Source organism: Buceros rhinoceros, unplaced genomic scaffold (genome assembly GCF_000710305.1).
Source record: "Buceros rhinoceros silvestris isolate BGI_N320 unplaced genomic scaffold, ASM71030v1 scaffold9730, whole genome shotgun sequence".
Classification (NCBI taxonomy): domain Eukaryota; kingdom Metazoa; phylum Chordata; class Aves; order Bucerotiformes; family Bucerotidae; genus Buceros; species Buceros rhinoceros.
The window spans coordinates 54,907-71,271 of NW_010391351.1; the positions used below are offsets into that span (position 1 = coordinate 54,907).

At 40.3% G+C, this 16,365-nt stretch overlaps 1 protein-coding gene across 1 annotated transcript in view; it reads left to right on the forward strand.

Annotated features, from left to right (window-relative positions):
• The window catches only part of MAGI2 (membrane associated guanylate kinase, WW and PDZ domain containing 2), a gene marked incomplete at its 5' end in the record, with an annotated part of 91,504 nt that overhangs the window by 54,687 nt on the left and 20,452 nt on the right, over positions 1 to 16,365 (forward strand). The window contains one exon of the mRNA XM_010141417.1: positions 14,720 to 14,858. Coding sequence (XP_010139719.1) covers positions 14,720 to 14,858 — 139 coding nt within the window. The remainder of the gene's footprint in view (positions 1 to 14,719; positions 14,859 to 16,365) is intronic.

The following is a 16,365-nucleotide window of genomic DNA, read 5'->3' on the forward strand; positions in this document are numbered from 1 at the left end:
AGCAGGATTTTACTTCAGTTCATGGATAAGACATATGGAGATTCCTCACAGAAGACCTCTGTAGGGAGGAACCTCATTGCTACACTGGAAGTAGATGCAGATCCCTCCTAATTCTGACAACTGAGCAGAGAGTAAGCTACAGTGGTGAATTCTGAAAAGCCTACCACAGCAAAGGTCTACAGAACTTGGAACATGTAACTCAAATTACTTCCAGTAAAGTAAATGAATTTTCACAAAGAGCAAGATCTATTACAAATTAGGAGTAATGAAGAAAAGTTTCATTATATCTAAGGAAAATAATACAAAAGAAAACATGACTATGCGAAACTTTAAATGGCAGGTAGACTCTCTGAGAGCTCCAGGTTCTAAAAATTAATCTTCACCCACCTTTCCTCTTCAGGATGAGTGAGCACCAGAAATATAAGACTCTGTCCACACCATAGTCCTGAATAGGACTATGTCTGTGCTCTGTAAGACAAGAATGTCTTAAAAGAACCAAGAGAAAAGTTTGTAGACTTATTCGTGCCTTTGATAACTTATCCAAAACTGGCAGAGGTCTGAGCACATCAAGACTCCATTTCTGAAGTAATCCTAACATCAGAGAAAAAAAAATGAAACTATTTGGTGATGGCGATATTGAAATATAAAGCTGCAAGGCATAGTCTCAGAGTACGGCAAGAATTCTGTGCATACGCTATCAGAGATGGTAGCTGAATCAGTCACCAGAGATGAGGGACATAACACAGCCAATGTGGAGCACAGTCACCGCAACCTTTGAAGATTCAAATGCTACTGGCAGCAATTTTACAGGTCTGTTTAGATAAGGCTCACAATGATAACTCATATAATTGCCTCACGTCAGGGACAATGATCAGCAGAGCTCTGACTGCAAATCTCTATCCAGTCCTGTCTTTGAGATGGTGAACTACTGACTGCTCTCAGAAGAATTGTTAAGGATGGTTGTAGTGTTTGCTAGACATGTGAGATATAATCAACAGATCCCTTATTGCCTTGAATAGTATCTCCTGCAGCCAGCATGTTTATTGAAACCAGCATCAAACAAAGAGCTGGTGGCTGAAGACTTCAGAGATACAGAGCATCTTGCACAAATGGGTTTAGTGAACACGAAATTCATGAAGAATGAGGGCAAAATGTGCTTTTTTTCTACAGGAAGAGCATCTGTGTAATTTTGTCACTTTGTGAGTTACATCCTTTTTTTCATATCTTCCACGAGAGTCATACTTCTCATCTCTGACATTTCTGGTTTCATTGTCTTGTCAACACATTTTTCTCAGTCCACATACACCACTTAGCTGTATCTCTAACTTCCTCATATCTCCTAATACTACATTATTTTTCTCATTCTTTTGTAGATTTTTGTTATATATTTACAGAACACATAGGCACTGCAGAATTTTTATCTTTCATGCTTTACAGTCCTCCTTTGGCTCTTCAATCCTTTTTCCAGTTTGTTGCTTTTCCTGTGGTCCATGCCCCTCTTTGTTTCAGTTGTACACAGCTGGAGATAAAACTAGACACAAAGGGCAGGAAGATCCTACAGTTTCAATTATGAGCTTCTGTGTTGTTGTTGCATAGGAATCTGTGTGGCCCTGCTTGCTGACTAAGCAGCACAGCGACACGACATAACCAACCTATGCTGTGGACAGGTTCATGGCATTCTGCAAACTGGCACAGTTTGTGTTTTTCATCCTTTCCCATGATAACAGAGGTCACACCAACCTTATTTATGGTTATTCAGGAAACTTCATCCACCTATACCAAGAATTATTCCTAGCTAATAGGGAGAATTCAGTATGCAAGAGCCACAAGTCAAAAAAGGCAGGCAGACAAGAGGGAGTCTGTCTCTTATTTGGAAGGAAACAGAACAAAATTTTCAAATCATAAAAGGCATAAGCATTACATTTGAACTGCTGTCAAAACCTGTGTATGAGCATTCAACAGCATTCAAAACTGACATTTCCCTCTCTGTAATTTTCCTAAATACAAAGTCAGGCAACTTCTGGTTTTTTCCTTCTGACAACATGACTTGTGCATTTGTGTTAGCAATATGAGAGACAGAGAGGCTATGAAACTCATAACCTGATAGTAAAGCCCTCTCTTAAGCCATGGGTGACATAATTTTAAGTGCTCTTTGAAAAGCCTGCAGGCCAGGCTCCTAAACCATAGGGCATCATGTAAGAGTTGGCTGTTGCTAACTACGTCTCCCAGAATAAATTAATTTGGATCAAGACTAACTCTTTAGCCTTCTCAAAGGAATAGGCAGTGTGCAGGCAGCTAGTTATCGGGGCTCTGTAAATGCTGTGTAACAGTGGAGTTTAACAAGGGAATATAAATCTACTTCCCCAAAGCAGGACAAACTCCCAAATATCTCACATCAGACACCCAGAAATCACTGAGCTGCTCTGGGTTCAGTGGGTAGATAGGCAGAGCTGGGAAGTAGGCAAAGTGCAAAGCAGTTTAGTTAATTTAGTTAATTAATGTGTTTGGAAAGGCTTTTTTACCATGCAAAAGAGAGGACTTTCTCTTTTGTGTTCATCGTGAGTTACTTTCCATTTCAGCTTTCTTGATTGCTTGTTGTTGCACACATTTAGCTTGGTGTTCATCTAGTCACTTTGTCACTGTGACCATTTTTAGCAGACCTTGATATCTAGGATTTTAGAAGATCAAAGTAATCTGTTGCCATCAATTAAGTAATCATTCCCTGTCTGAGACTTGAACAGAATACAGCTTCCTCAGACACTTCTTTTAAGGCCATATCATCATCCTTTTAAAAATGTATTTTTAGCATCACAAAGAAGACAAAATCCAAGCAGAAAGCTAGGCTGCCACATATACTTTTTTGGGAGATTCCCATTTCACAGCCAAATTCTGTACCTGTAGTTCACACACAGTTACCTTCTCCTAATATTTGTGATTGCACTTTCCACACATTACTGCTATTTTTCCTCCATCCAGCCAGAACAGAGTCTTTGCAGGGTTACCTCAGCTTTTTGTAGTCCTATTGCCAGAGGAAAGGGGTAAATATGAAAAGCACTTTCCTGTCAGAGACCATCCAATAAAAGCTCAAAAGGAAGAATGAACAATTTCTTACTCTACAGCAAATGGAAATCTTTAAGAGCATGTTGCTGTGCAGACCCTACAATTTGCACTGGCTCCCCGCTAGTACAGAGCATCTCCTAGATTTCCTGCTAATGAAGAACATAGCGTCGGTTTGGGTTGATCCTCCATTGATTAGCTCCACGTTAAAGGGTTGCTTCCTACAGTCTGCAATGGAATACATCTGAGGTTTCAGTCAGTAAGCGCGGTAGGGAAGGAGTAGCTCAACTCAGCTAGAGCAAAAAGCATTAAAAGTGGGAAACAAGAGTTGTCACACATCAGAGATTGTAGATGACAGATACAGACGTTTCTCTATCCAATCAAGAAAGCTGCAGCAAGGAAATGGGAAGAAAGCAAGAATGCCCTGATCAGTCACAATTCTTACAAACATCTAGGGCAATTGCTGTATCCAAAAATAAACCAAGGATTGACCAGTGTAATCCTCAATTTTTGACATAGAAAACTTTCGACTCCTATTTTGGATCAGAAAGAAAGTTGAAGGCTTTGAGATGTACTGTTGAACAACTCGTACAAATGTCTTAAAAAGCAGTGAAGTCCTATGTTTAGAATATGGGAAGAAAGTGGATATTGCTGTTGGAAAGTCTCTTGCAAGTTTACTCTAGCCACAGCAGATATAAAGATGGAAGAAGCAGTGGTAGGCCCTAAGGGCCAAAAAAGTCTTCTCCAGGTAGTGTGCTGGGTGAAGCAGGGAGTCAACTGCTGAGCACTTGAGATGAGTGAGGGCTTGAGCAGGTTGTCAGAAACCCCACTGAAATGTCACCAATATTTAGGTATAAAATATTGATGTTATTCCCACACATAAGGGACAGAAGTAAACTCCAGGAGCATACGGTGCTCCACCAGCCTCTGTTTGACTAAGGTCTTGTGCACACATCTGAAAGACAAGTGACTACAGAGTGATTCATGTCAGTTAAATAGCCAATCTTTTCTACGTAAGTAGCACTTACTCTTAAAACCTGCAGCATACCTGGCTTACTTTATGCCATAACACAAATCTTACCTTCATCGTAAGTGTTCAGTGAATGTCAACACTGTCATTACAATAGCGCAAAAAGACAAAAATATTCTTAGTCTCATCCGTTTATTTTGATTTGTGATCCAGCTGAACATACAGGAAGAGGTTAGCTATTCTTTCCCATCGAATTGCGTGTCCCTTTGGGGTAATCTCATTCACACGCCAATTCCCTACTACATACATCACTGTGCAACCTGACTTGTAGCGGGACTAGGTGTGATTGATCTGAACTCTGGGAATTCAACTGGGATACTCAAGCATATGAACTGTATGCCAACCAGTGGCAAGAGGCGCTCAGTGCTGGGTTAGTGTAATTGGCAAAACTCAAGAATGACTATATTGACATGCAGACGTAAAGCTGATCAACATTCTTGTGTCTACACAACAGTGAAATGGAAACTGAGGTCCTCAGGGATCCTGAATATATTTTGACAGTATAAAAGATCAATAAATCAAGAGTGAATTAACTGTAGGTGAACTATTTTTCAGCATTTCTCAAAAAAACTGTGTGTGTTTCTTAGAATTTGTTTTCAGAAAGGTAAGGAGAAAGAATATTTCTCTCACACATGTAATTAGCATCATTCTTGCAAGAATGTACTCTATCTGACATATTCAAAGCGTCCTTGTAACTCTGTGCCTAATAGAAAAATCCTTCAAGACAGCTGTGAAAAAGAATGAGTTAGTAACCTTGCTAAAAATGGTTAAATATGAAATTTTAAGTCTAAAAAAATACTTAGTTGGCAGGTGGGCAACATATTTAAATCTGTATTTTATGGAAGATTTATAAAGGCTTTCAGATCTAAAAAATTAATTAGCCCCAACTTAAAAAAAAATAAAAATCAAGATGTTAGAATAAAACGAACACGCGAAGTGATGCTGCCCTGATAACTGAAACACTTCGTCCAGGAACAGGAATGACAGAGGCAGCCTTTCTTCTGTCCTATCCCAAACCACAAGTAGAAATTGGGAGAGATCACCTTTGAAGGTGGAAGGATAGAGGTATTGGACCTATTCCTATGGCTCACCTAGGCAAGCGTCCTCACTCCAACAAGGACAAGTAGAGGATGCTTAGAAAAGGAATCTAGGGTGGGTACAAAGTAATTCTTCACTGGGTATAACAACAACCAAGGTCCTGGCAATCGGCAGTTTACAGATCTTTTTGTGCTCGTGTTTTCATTTTTAGTATCTAGGGCTACTTTTTAACCATTTATTTGAACTTGCTCATGCTTCTTTGTTTCTTTGTTTGTAGCTATAACATAATAATCTTATGATTTCTTCCTCATTCTCCATATCATTTCTTCTTCTGTTGACCTGTATCACATTGATCTTTTTCCCATGGAAGCTTACCAGTCTATTTCATCTTGCCTCATAAGGGAGCTGTTCTTTACTGCTGACCAACCTCACTGGCCTCCTCTGCATCATTTCTCAATCTATCACGCTCATTTGAAGGGGGAAGTACCAGAATGATCTGCAGTTTTCAAGATACTGGTGCTCCTAAATGACATAATGATGACTCCTCCTTTATTCTTTCACTAACATTTAATATTCTCTTTGCTTTTTTGACTGGACTGACATTTTCAGCAAGCTAACGAGGACTGTGAGAACTCTCTTCAGGGGTAATGGTTAATTTAGAGTGACTGCGTATGTAATTTTCCACAGGTACTGTACTTAGTGCTTCGCACCGCTGAATTTCACCTGCTGCTTTAACACACAGTATTATGCTATCTTTTTACAGCTTTTAACCTTAAGTTTAGATTTGACAGTCCAGCATGGTCTTGTGTTGCCTGCAAATCTAATCACCCCAATCTTCAACCTCTTCACCATGCCATTTACAGATATGCTGAACAGAATAATCACTATGGTAAGGGCTTTTGATTGTGGAAATTGACCACTTATTTAAAGCATTTTTTTTGTATAATTTAATCTCCTACCTAGAAGACCCCATTCTTTCTCATCCCACATCAGAGCTTTTACTGAAGTCTTTACTGTTAAAAGCTTTCTGAAAATGTCAGTATACTAACCAGATCACATTTGTCTATATAGTCATTGAGAGCTCCAGTGACCTGCAATAGATGTGTGAGGAATGGCTTCCCTCTACAACAGCCACACCGACCCTTCCCCGCTAAATCATCGTTACCCATGTGCCAGCTAACCCTCACCACCCTTATTGCTTCCTTCCATCTGCTCAGTTGAACATGAGACTTGCTTGGTTACTTTCCAGGACTGTTCTTAAGGACTGGTGTCACACTTGCCACTTCCCATTCCTCTGCTCTTCAGCAACTGGCTGATTTAGGCAGTACATCACATCCTGCGGCTACTAGTACAGCAACTTCACATCGAAATGCCTTTAGAGCTGAGGATGAAAGCCATCTGCTTCTGGTGGTTTCTTACTATCCATTTCATCAATCTGTTATAAAATCTTTGCCACTGACCCTGCCGTTGGAGTCAGATCCTCAGAGTCACCCCTGTGGTGAGCAGACCCTCTGCAGGAGTTTTGCTGCCCTCTTCTTTAATGAACATTGATGAAAAGAATTCATCTAACTATTTTCTGCAATCTTTTCCACCTTGCACCTAAACTATCTTTTGAGGTCTTTGTTCTCTGACAGGCTCCTCATCTCCAATATGTTTGAAAGTATGCCTTTAGCTCTTACATTTTAGCATTTTTGCTCCTCAAAATCTTCTTGTGGTTTCACATTTAACTCGTCAGAGTTTCTGTTGTGTTCTGTTTTGCTGTTTGGATGCAACTTTGAATGAAGCAGTCGCCATGTCCAGGCTTCTATGTAGGATCTGCAAAATCAGCTGGTCAAATCCTGAATTGGCTTTGATTTTTGCCTAATGGGAACTGCCTCAGACCATCAAGAAGATACGGGAAAACTTTCTTTTTCCTTTTTAACATTCTCTACTGCTTCCCATCCATGATTGTAGTGGTGAAGTACGTGCTATTAATATTACATCATGCTACACTGAATCACCCTTGCTCTATTTAAAAAAAGAAAAGTCTATCAGTTAAGTCCAGTAGGATAATGAATTTTCCTTTTATCTTTAACACCTTTAATTCACATATACACGGATTATTTTGCAGCAATGTTGCAGAAGTCTTCTGTGTTACCAGAAGTCCACTTTGCTGTCTTGGTAGCCACCCACCACTACCATTTCCCTCTCCTTCAGTCCCCATTGTCTATAGACACTTGGTCACACACATTTTCCGCTTTCCAAGCTCTCTTTCTGTAATAGCATTTCTAATGTTTCTCTCTCAGCCAGGAAAAGGTGAAAAAGTGAAGAAAAAAAAAAAAGGTAGAGCACAGGCTGAGGAGTGGTGTGAAAGCCATTTCTTGCTCTTCACCAGCTCAGTCCATGTTCTGTGGCCCCTCTCTTCCCAACAGCATGCCCTTGCTCTTTCGGGCAGGAGGCAAGAACGACTCTCTGTGGGAACAAAGGGCCCAGAATTTCCAGGGGTAAGACGCCACAGCTTCATAAACAGCGGATTGGCCACAGAACAAAAGAGATTGTGACTCTAAACTTTCATGGGTGGTTGCTTCAAAAGTGGCATGGGACACATCAGTGTAACTCCTCCAAAGACAAATGCCATGTCTCTTACTGAGACACCCAAGTACACATACCTAAAACGCACTGGAGGGAGTCCAAGACTAGAAATAGCGCATAGCTTTGCTCGGGCTACACATCACACCTGGGATTTCCAGGCAGCACAGATTCTCTGCTGTGAGGGATTTTGCACAGCAGATATCCAGGCAACGATGTTAGGGCTTCACAGTACTTGGAAATTCATCAAAATAGATTTTCTGGAGTTACTCTTAAGTCTCCAAGTCTTAGCCTTTTGGACTCATTAATAATAATAACAGCAACAAATAACGTGCAAAAAATGTTTCAGTTATAAAAATAGACTGCTCATATAAAAGGAATTAAGTGTAATTAGTTTCTTTCCTGAGGTTTAATTACAAGAAACATTAATAAAATGATAGATAGCAATGCCCTCTGCACAAATCATTTGAGGCAGCTTTTATCATTAAGTTTCCTCCTTTAACATAGAATGAAAATGTGCATACAAAATTAACTTCATTTTGTGCAGCCGGGTACTAAACACCTGCTTAGAGACCGTTCCTTACGCACTGACAGAGGCAAACGTACGCAAGGCTATCGTCAGTACTTCCAAAGTACATTTGAGCAAGAAAAGCCTCTTTACTACATTAAAGCTGTATGTATTTCCTTCTGATTTAGCCTGCTTCTGAAATTCTGCTTGTATGCATGCTTGGCTTTTTTTAACAAGACAGGTAATAATTACTATAAAATATGGCTGGAACGAAGACTCCGCAGATAAACTCACATGTACTAAAGGCACTTTGTTCCAATAATTCGTAGAAGCTTTACAATTTTCTTTCTAATTAACCTATCAGTAGTGATGTCACTTAAACATTCTTTAGGAATATCATCTTCTCATTATTGCCAGAAAACATGCTGCCCAATTTTCTAGCTCAGTTGCTCTTACGCATGGATGGTGCATCTGAATTAACTTGAACTGGAACAGATTTTTTTAAGAGACATTTCCCATACACACGAACTACTTTTAATTACATTTTAATCATTAATATTCAAACTTAAAAACATTAAGGGGGGAGGGGAACATTCTGTGATCACTTTGTGCTTGCACATTGTAAGAATATAATAGAGGAGCATTCTCTTTACCAAATGCCATCAGGTCGGGGGAAAATCAGTGGGTTTGGGTAGGCATTTATCCCAAAATAATCAGCATGGAAGTTCAGCCAGAGCCACATTCTGTAGGAAGAAAGAAACACAAAGCAAAATCATTGTGTGTAAAATTGCTGGATTCATAACGGCAAAGACTGTGTTTCTTCAGAATAAATGCAGCTCAGGCAGCAGCCGTGCAGGCTTCCCAGGCTAGCTTGCCAACACACTTCAACCTTAAGCTGGTGGGAACATCTGGAGGGTGCAGAGGTCAGTCACACTCCAGCTTTGTAGTTTGTGCTGAGGACTCCCAGGAAGGTTACAAATCAGAGCTGATGCTAGCCTTTGGGGTGTTCCACTATGCAGGGCTTGGCTGTTGGGAGCAGGTCCATCCATTTTTTTCATGACTGGCCACCAACAGCTGCCAGCCTTGCAAAGTGACACATTCATTGCACTTCCGTGCATGGATCCTGTGTAATGACACCTTCAAATTAAAGTTTATTCCAAAGAGCTGGAGGCAGTTTGTGGCTTTGTGAGATTAAAATACTGGATTTCAAGGGCTGTGCTTTCAAATGTTTTCCCTGTGATTTGTGGATTTAAAGCTGGGTGATTAGAATACATGTGTCCTCTCAGCCTGTCATGAGAAAACTGTACCTTAACAGCACGGGAGCTGAAGGTATTATTTTAGGGGTAGCTAACTCTCCAGATTTGAGGATTTGTTCCTTCCCCTTAATTTCTTGACAAAAATGAAATCCATGAGGTGTAAATGACAGAGGACTTAAATGCCATGCAGAATGATAAACTTGCTACATTGAAGTTTATCTTTTAAAGTATTCTGGTGTCTCATCTGAAAAGCTTTATAACTCACAGAAGGCAGCTTGTTGAAATGCCTCTTAAAAACAATGATCTGATATTCAAATGTGTCACTTCCCATGAAAGGAGCTAATGCCACTGGGTCATACTCAATAAAAGATTTAGACACTCAAAGCTTGGTGCTGCAACACCTGTTAGGTGGCTGGTGTCCCACTAGATGCAGAGGGAAGATTAAATGTGTCAGAATTATATCCAAGCAGTCTGCAAGGAAAGTGTAAAAGGTAACAAGCAAAAGTAAGATAAATATCTTAAAAAAATATGAAGAACAGAAAAAAAGTGGTCTGCTGCTTGCTGAGAATGTGGATAAGGCTGAAATACTCAGTGCTTTCTTTTTATCACACTTCACTGGGATGTTCAGAAGAACCATAAACTTCAACAAAGATGAATTAGTATAAATCAGGGTAGGGAGAAAACTGCTTAAAGCATACTTGGATTCAAGTCAGCTGAACATGCTGGTGTCCGTGTATGCTCAATGTCTACAAGAATGTAATTTCTAGACTATGAGTAATTATGTTTAAGAATTCATGGAAGACAAGAAATCTAGTAGCAGCCTAGAGAAAGGAAAACATATTCCCTGTTTTTAAAGTCAAATAATAGAGAAAAGTTCCTTTAACTTTCATTTTCAGAAATAATCTGTGACAAGTTATCAAAAAGTTGAAAAAGTCCACCAGCATGTAAATTGTGGAAAGCAGATCTTGTCAGACCAGTCTAATTTTCATTTCTGATTTCTGATTTTCATTTGTACTTTTTTGTGTGTGTGTTAAAAGGATAAGGAGAATGTATGAGGTGTCTTCTTTTTCCCATTCAGCACAACCTTGCATGAAATTCACAGACAAAAAGGATGGGGAAATAGACTCTAGGAGGGATCACTGTAAAGTGGTTACGGTAAATAGTCCTTCTCAAAGGCTGCTCTAAATGGTTTGCTCCTGAATAGTAATTACAAGTGTGAAATTACAAGTGTGTTTCTGAGGGATCTAAGATGAAAACAGCTCAATTCAGTAGTTTCATTAATAATTGCAGACCTATTGATAAATAATAAAATAAAATTTGCTGATGCTAAGATGTCACTATTCACAGAAGGTTTAAAAAGTCTTTGAGCAACTGACTTAGATTTTTAAATTAAAATTTCATACTAAAGCAGCTGATCTGATAAAATTCACTGAGGTGCACTGTGCTTGTTTTAGGGCAGAGAAATCAGATGCACAATGTAAACTAGGGGGTAACTGTCTTGACAGTACTGCTGGGGATAATCTCGGAATCCAAGCTAACCGTGAGTCGCAAATCTGATGTGTTGCAGAAAGGCAAAGGTCTCATTCTGGGAGCGTTATTGATAAGTGTTTCTCCCACGTGGGAAGAATGTTATCATTTTGATCTGTTTGCCTACCCCCCACCTTAGTAATATCTCCAGTTTGGAGACTGTGGACAAGCTTGGAAGGATCCAGAAGAGAAGTGCAGAGAAATGTCATGTTTGGTATAAAACTGCAGGAATCAGCTTCTGATCCTGAGAAGAGAGTGATGAGGATCCTGTACAGGAGGCACTGTGTTCTGTTCAGACCTGTTTCTATGCTTACCTCTGGCCTTGCCTTGGTGCGTCTTCAATATGTGGGTGTATCTAAGCTCCTCTTAAACAATCACTGGATTTTAAAAAAATAAAAATAGCCCCACAATATCTAAAAATTTATTCCACAGTAGAAAGGAGAAGAGAGTAAGAACAGTTGAATGCCTGGACACAGAGAAAGCATACAGCATGGTTTCGTCCCATGTTACACATAAGAGAATCTACATCAGTGAGGGGAAGGAAGGGGGTCTTATAAATGTTTAACTGCAGAGAAAATAAGAATAGGAATTTGTACCATGTTAAACACATGGGGAACTACTCCTCAGTCAAGGTTTTCTCATTTGTCTGAATTCCCCAGATATGGGTGTAAAGTCTAATTGAAGCTTTTCTCAAGGAAGGAGTGTTGGCAACACTTCTCTTCCTTGTTTTTCTTATCTAATCAGAGGCGGGCTTGTACAGCGAAGGCAGTGTAATTCAGTTGTACATCAGTCAGCCACAAAACACCAATGCGTGGAACACAATTAACCCGCTGCTCCTGCAACTATTCATTTTACCTCTGGTCTCACACTTTCTGAAGTAGATTTCTGATAACCTAATTTTTGCAAACTTGTTTTTCTCCCCTCCTTCAGTCACATAAGCAAGATGCTGGGCTTTTTTAAGTTCCCAGGTGATCTGCACCTAAGATTTAACAATAAAAGAAACTACCAAATCATCTATGTGCTGCCTACAGAGAAAAAAATAATATTTTAGTACACTGAAATACAGAAAAGGTTACATTAATACAAGCTAGTTCCTGCGTATTGACGAAGGAGAACACAAGAGAGGTGAATAGCGAGAGAAAAATGTAGCATTAACTTAATCTTTTCACATATTAAACTGTGTTAAAATCTCTTTCTGTCTGCTCTGGAGTGCAGAGGATTTTGTTTGAAGGACTGCATGTGCCCTGCACAGCTTTTGTCAGTACACATTTTAAAGGCTATTAATCAAAGAGTGTTAAAAACACCTCCTTCATTTGATGTAATCTGGCACTTCTTCTCTCAAAACGTGATAACAAGATCATTTTAAATACCTTCTGCAAAACACGGTCTGTCCAGGCAACAGGACACAAAACAGAGCTGTCTCTAAGCCCTTGGAAAATCCGAGTTTACTTTTATAGGATTTCTACCAGGGTTTAATTGTTTCATGACATTTAGAAACAGGTTTTCCCAGATGGGTTGAATTTTGTCTGTATTTGGCCTGACTAGTATCCTTGTGGGGGTGCTACAAATCCATCTTCCCTCTGTGTTACAGAAGTGATAAGGGAGATTTTCCATTTTTGCTCTGAGTGTTTGCAGCACCACAGCGGCTCCCAAAGTCAGGGTGATGCGAACAGCCCTGGCCAAACCTGGGGAAGATTTCTCCATCATCCACACAGCTGTGTGCTGTGTGCCACTGTGGCGTGGAGGTCATCAGAAATGTCAAAAACCACGAGCTGCATGGTACAACCAAATGCATTCTTCCTAACAGAGAAAATCCACAAAGGAAGAAATTTGCGCTGCAAAAATAAGGCCTTTTTTGCACAGAATAATCCTGGGTTTTTTTTCCCCCACTGCTCAGTCAGCAGCATTTACAAAGTGTGATAGCAAGGCTGAGAGGTTTTGGATCAATGGCTCTTTAGTTAAGTACTAGCATAGATTGCATACAGGATCCTGGGAGAGTTCTGAAAATAGGCTGCAACTCCTATTGACAAAGTATAAATTCCTATTGAGAAACACTGCCACAGTGCTTTTAGTAGCATTCTTCCTGACTCTGAACAAAAGCAGGGACTAGATAACTTTTTGACATTCCTTCCAGTTTTCTTTGGTGCTAGGAGCCTTGACATTTCATATTATGCACATTTATTTGGTAAATACTATATTTCAAACTCAGGAAGGAAGGAAAGCCTCTGAAGGATTACACTTTTAGTTGACAGAAATACAATAGTAGCAAAGAAAACATACAAAACAGAAAACATTTCAATGTCCAAGGCCAGAAAAGAGCTGGTTTTGTCAAGACAGTCTTGTAAAAGGAAAAGGAAGTGCCCATCATTTTGAAATGTGTTTAGTCTGCTTAACACCCTCTCTAGGATCTATAGGCATTGTTACGTTCGTGTGGTGGGTACGCGTGGTGAGGGAGCTGACAGAGGCAGGTGTGATCCTGCCAAGTGGGTGCTCTCCTCTGGCACTGAAAAACAAGTTTACTGAATCTACTCAACCAAGACCTTCACACACCCCTTTTGGCTGCCCATCACCGGGACCCAGACCTCTACCAGTGCCAGGAGATCAGTCCTCCTGGGCTTTGCCCAGGTCACCCCTCTGATAGGACTGGGAGGCTCCTGCAAAGCAACTTCAAAACGTGAACTCCAAATGCTGCTGTGCTGCTGATTTGGGGCGCACATATCGCCTCACCGTTTTGCTCATTTTACTTTCTCACAAAATAAGTGGCGTGGCAGCCCCAAACAAGCTGTACCGCTGCTGCTTCCTGCGTGTGCTGTCTGCCAGGCTGACCAGGCACAGCAGAAAGCAACTGCTCCCCTATTCATGGAGAACGTTTCCAGTGTCAAAAGCCAGCTCTTCTCATGGTGAGAAGAGCAAAACAAAAACATCATGGCAGGATGCAAAGCTGGGAGGGAGATTGGGGTGGATGAGAGACACGGACATCAGTGCCCCATTTTACAGCTGTAGAAATAGAGGCAGAAAAATAATATTGAAGCTAAGTGTGACTGGAAAGCCTGCCAGGAGATAAGTGGAAGAAATCTGTAATCAGAGCCTTAGAGTCGGCTGCTCTAACTAGACGGCTCAGCCAGGGACTGTGCTTACTCTGAGCAAAACCCTTCTGTGGATAAACAGCTGAAAGCGTGCCCCTGTAAGAACACCGGTGCAGCTACATGTCCTGTGCATTAGCACTAACCCTCCTTCGGTTAATAGCTTGCTTCGTAACAACTCTTAATTTGGCGTGAAACTTTACTACCAAGATTTGGATACTCAAATATGGATCTTTGTACTTGTGCTTTGAACCTCTCTTTTCTCTACGAAAACAGCAAGTTAAGTGCAGGAAAGTCCTTCTCGGGCGCACAAAAAACTGCAAGTTAAGGTGTAGCACAGATTACGTTTCTGTGAATCCAACATATCAAGCAATTTAAAAAAAACCCTCTTATGTGTAGCAGACGTGAGACAAGTAACAAATGCATTACACTGATTTTGGCAGAAGACGTGCAGCATTTGATATACCACATTCAGCATCCACTGCGGAGGTTATTTAATCTGCCAGTAATATCCCTCAGACAGACAGGAGCAAATTTACCTTGATGTGTCTGTCTGTCATTCAGGTAACCTGTGATCCGTTGAATATGTCTCTTTCTGAAACACTCATTTTACTGCAATTCTGTCTGACTCAATATTCTTCTTACCTGACAGGTAGGAGATCAAATAATTGAAATCAATGGAGAAAGCACAAGGGACATGACACATGCCAGAGCAATAGAGCTAATCAAGTCTGGTGGCAGGAGAGTGCGACTGTTGTTGAAACGTGGAACAGGCCAGGTCCCAGAATATGGTGGGTTTTCATCTTTGTATTTTTCTATGTGCATGAACCAATGTAAATTAATTATATCACTTTTGCATTAAGTAGCAATTGCAGATATTTATGTATTGTAATGTCCTGGGGCACATGAAGTATGGGCTTAAGTTCTTAACCAAGTAGAGGTGGACTTATTCACCTGTTTAAGTGTTTCCTTGGCTCAAGACCATATATGTGTGTACATCACTGTCATCCGGTGCCCTCCTGACACAGGCAATGGCTTGTGAGACGTGCATTGGAGGAAGCACCTTGAACCCTTTAGGGGACATCTCTGAGTGTGCTGGGAGTTGCTGATTTGTCCACAAACTGTCCTTTTCTTCCTCTATTGGTACTTCTCTGCACATTTTGACCCACAGCAGATGATCTTGTTGCCACACAATTCTGTGGCTCAGGGTTAAACTCAAAGCACTAACAAGAGTGTACTTCTTCCTTTGACAACCTCACCATTATGTTATCTCTGACAATATACACAGATGATCAAGTAGAAGTCAGCTCTGAATAAGAAAAGGATTCTTTGCTCATTGTGGTGAGAAAGCAGGATGCATTCTTCTCATGTTTGGTTTCAGAGGGACTTTTGGGACTTTTTTGAGTATTTCAAAAAGTATTTAGACAATATAGAAACCTTATTTCACTACTGAAATGACAAGAAGTAAAAATAAATTGTCCAAAGATAATTTCAAAGACAAAAAGCTCTTTTTTAAAATTGAAATCAGGGCTTACTCAAAAGTATGGTGTGACAATGTGATGTATTTACCTAAGTTCTGTGATGTGCACAGCTGGGCCTGAAATCTCACAGGAAAGGGGTTTTTTAATGAAAATTCCTCAACTTCTTTATGCCAGGAGATCCAAAACTCTCTTAAACTTTTCTAATGTTACTTTTGAGGTTCCAGCATCCTTTCCCATCAGAATCAGGAATGGCAGTAGCACATGAAAATTCAAAATAATACTTAGGCTCAACTGCAGGTTCAGTCAGTCTTTGTTATCAGCATAATTTCATTACCTCAGCTGGAGACCTGAGCTCCACTGAAAGTCAGTGCTTTGCTGGCTGTCAGTATACATGGTAATTGCACATTTTCTCCTCTAAACTAGAGCCAGCTCTGTGACTGAGACAGTACTTGGGAGAGAGTGTTTTGCAATTTTTTCACCTTTCAAGAGCTTCTGAATAAGGGCAGCAAGGATGGGCCATAGCCCACTCATCTGGTGATAAAGTGAGTTGTACTTTTGGTGAGTAGGAACAAAGCCAAAATAGCTTTCAGGGATTATGGTAAATCGGTACTAAGATATTAACATCAGTTTTAACCAGTGTATAATCCTTTCAGACAGACCTCCAACAGAGATTCAGATCACCTCCAAAAGTCTTTCGAGCATCAATTTTAATGAAAGAACAAACAGAGGTCCGGGACTGATATAGTGGTAGTAATCCTTCTCAAATAGCAGAAGCATATACCAGCAGTTCTCTGGTTCATCAGAAAATAATTTAATC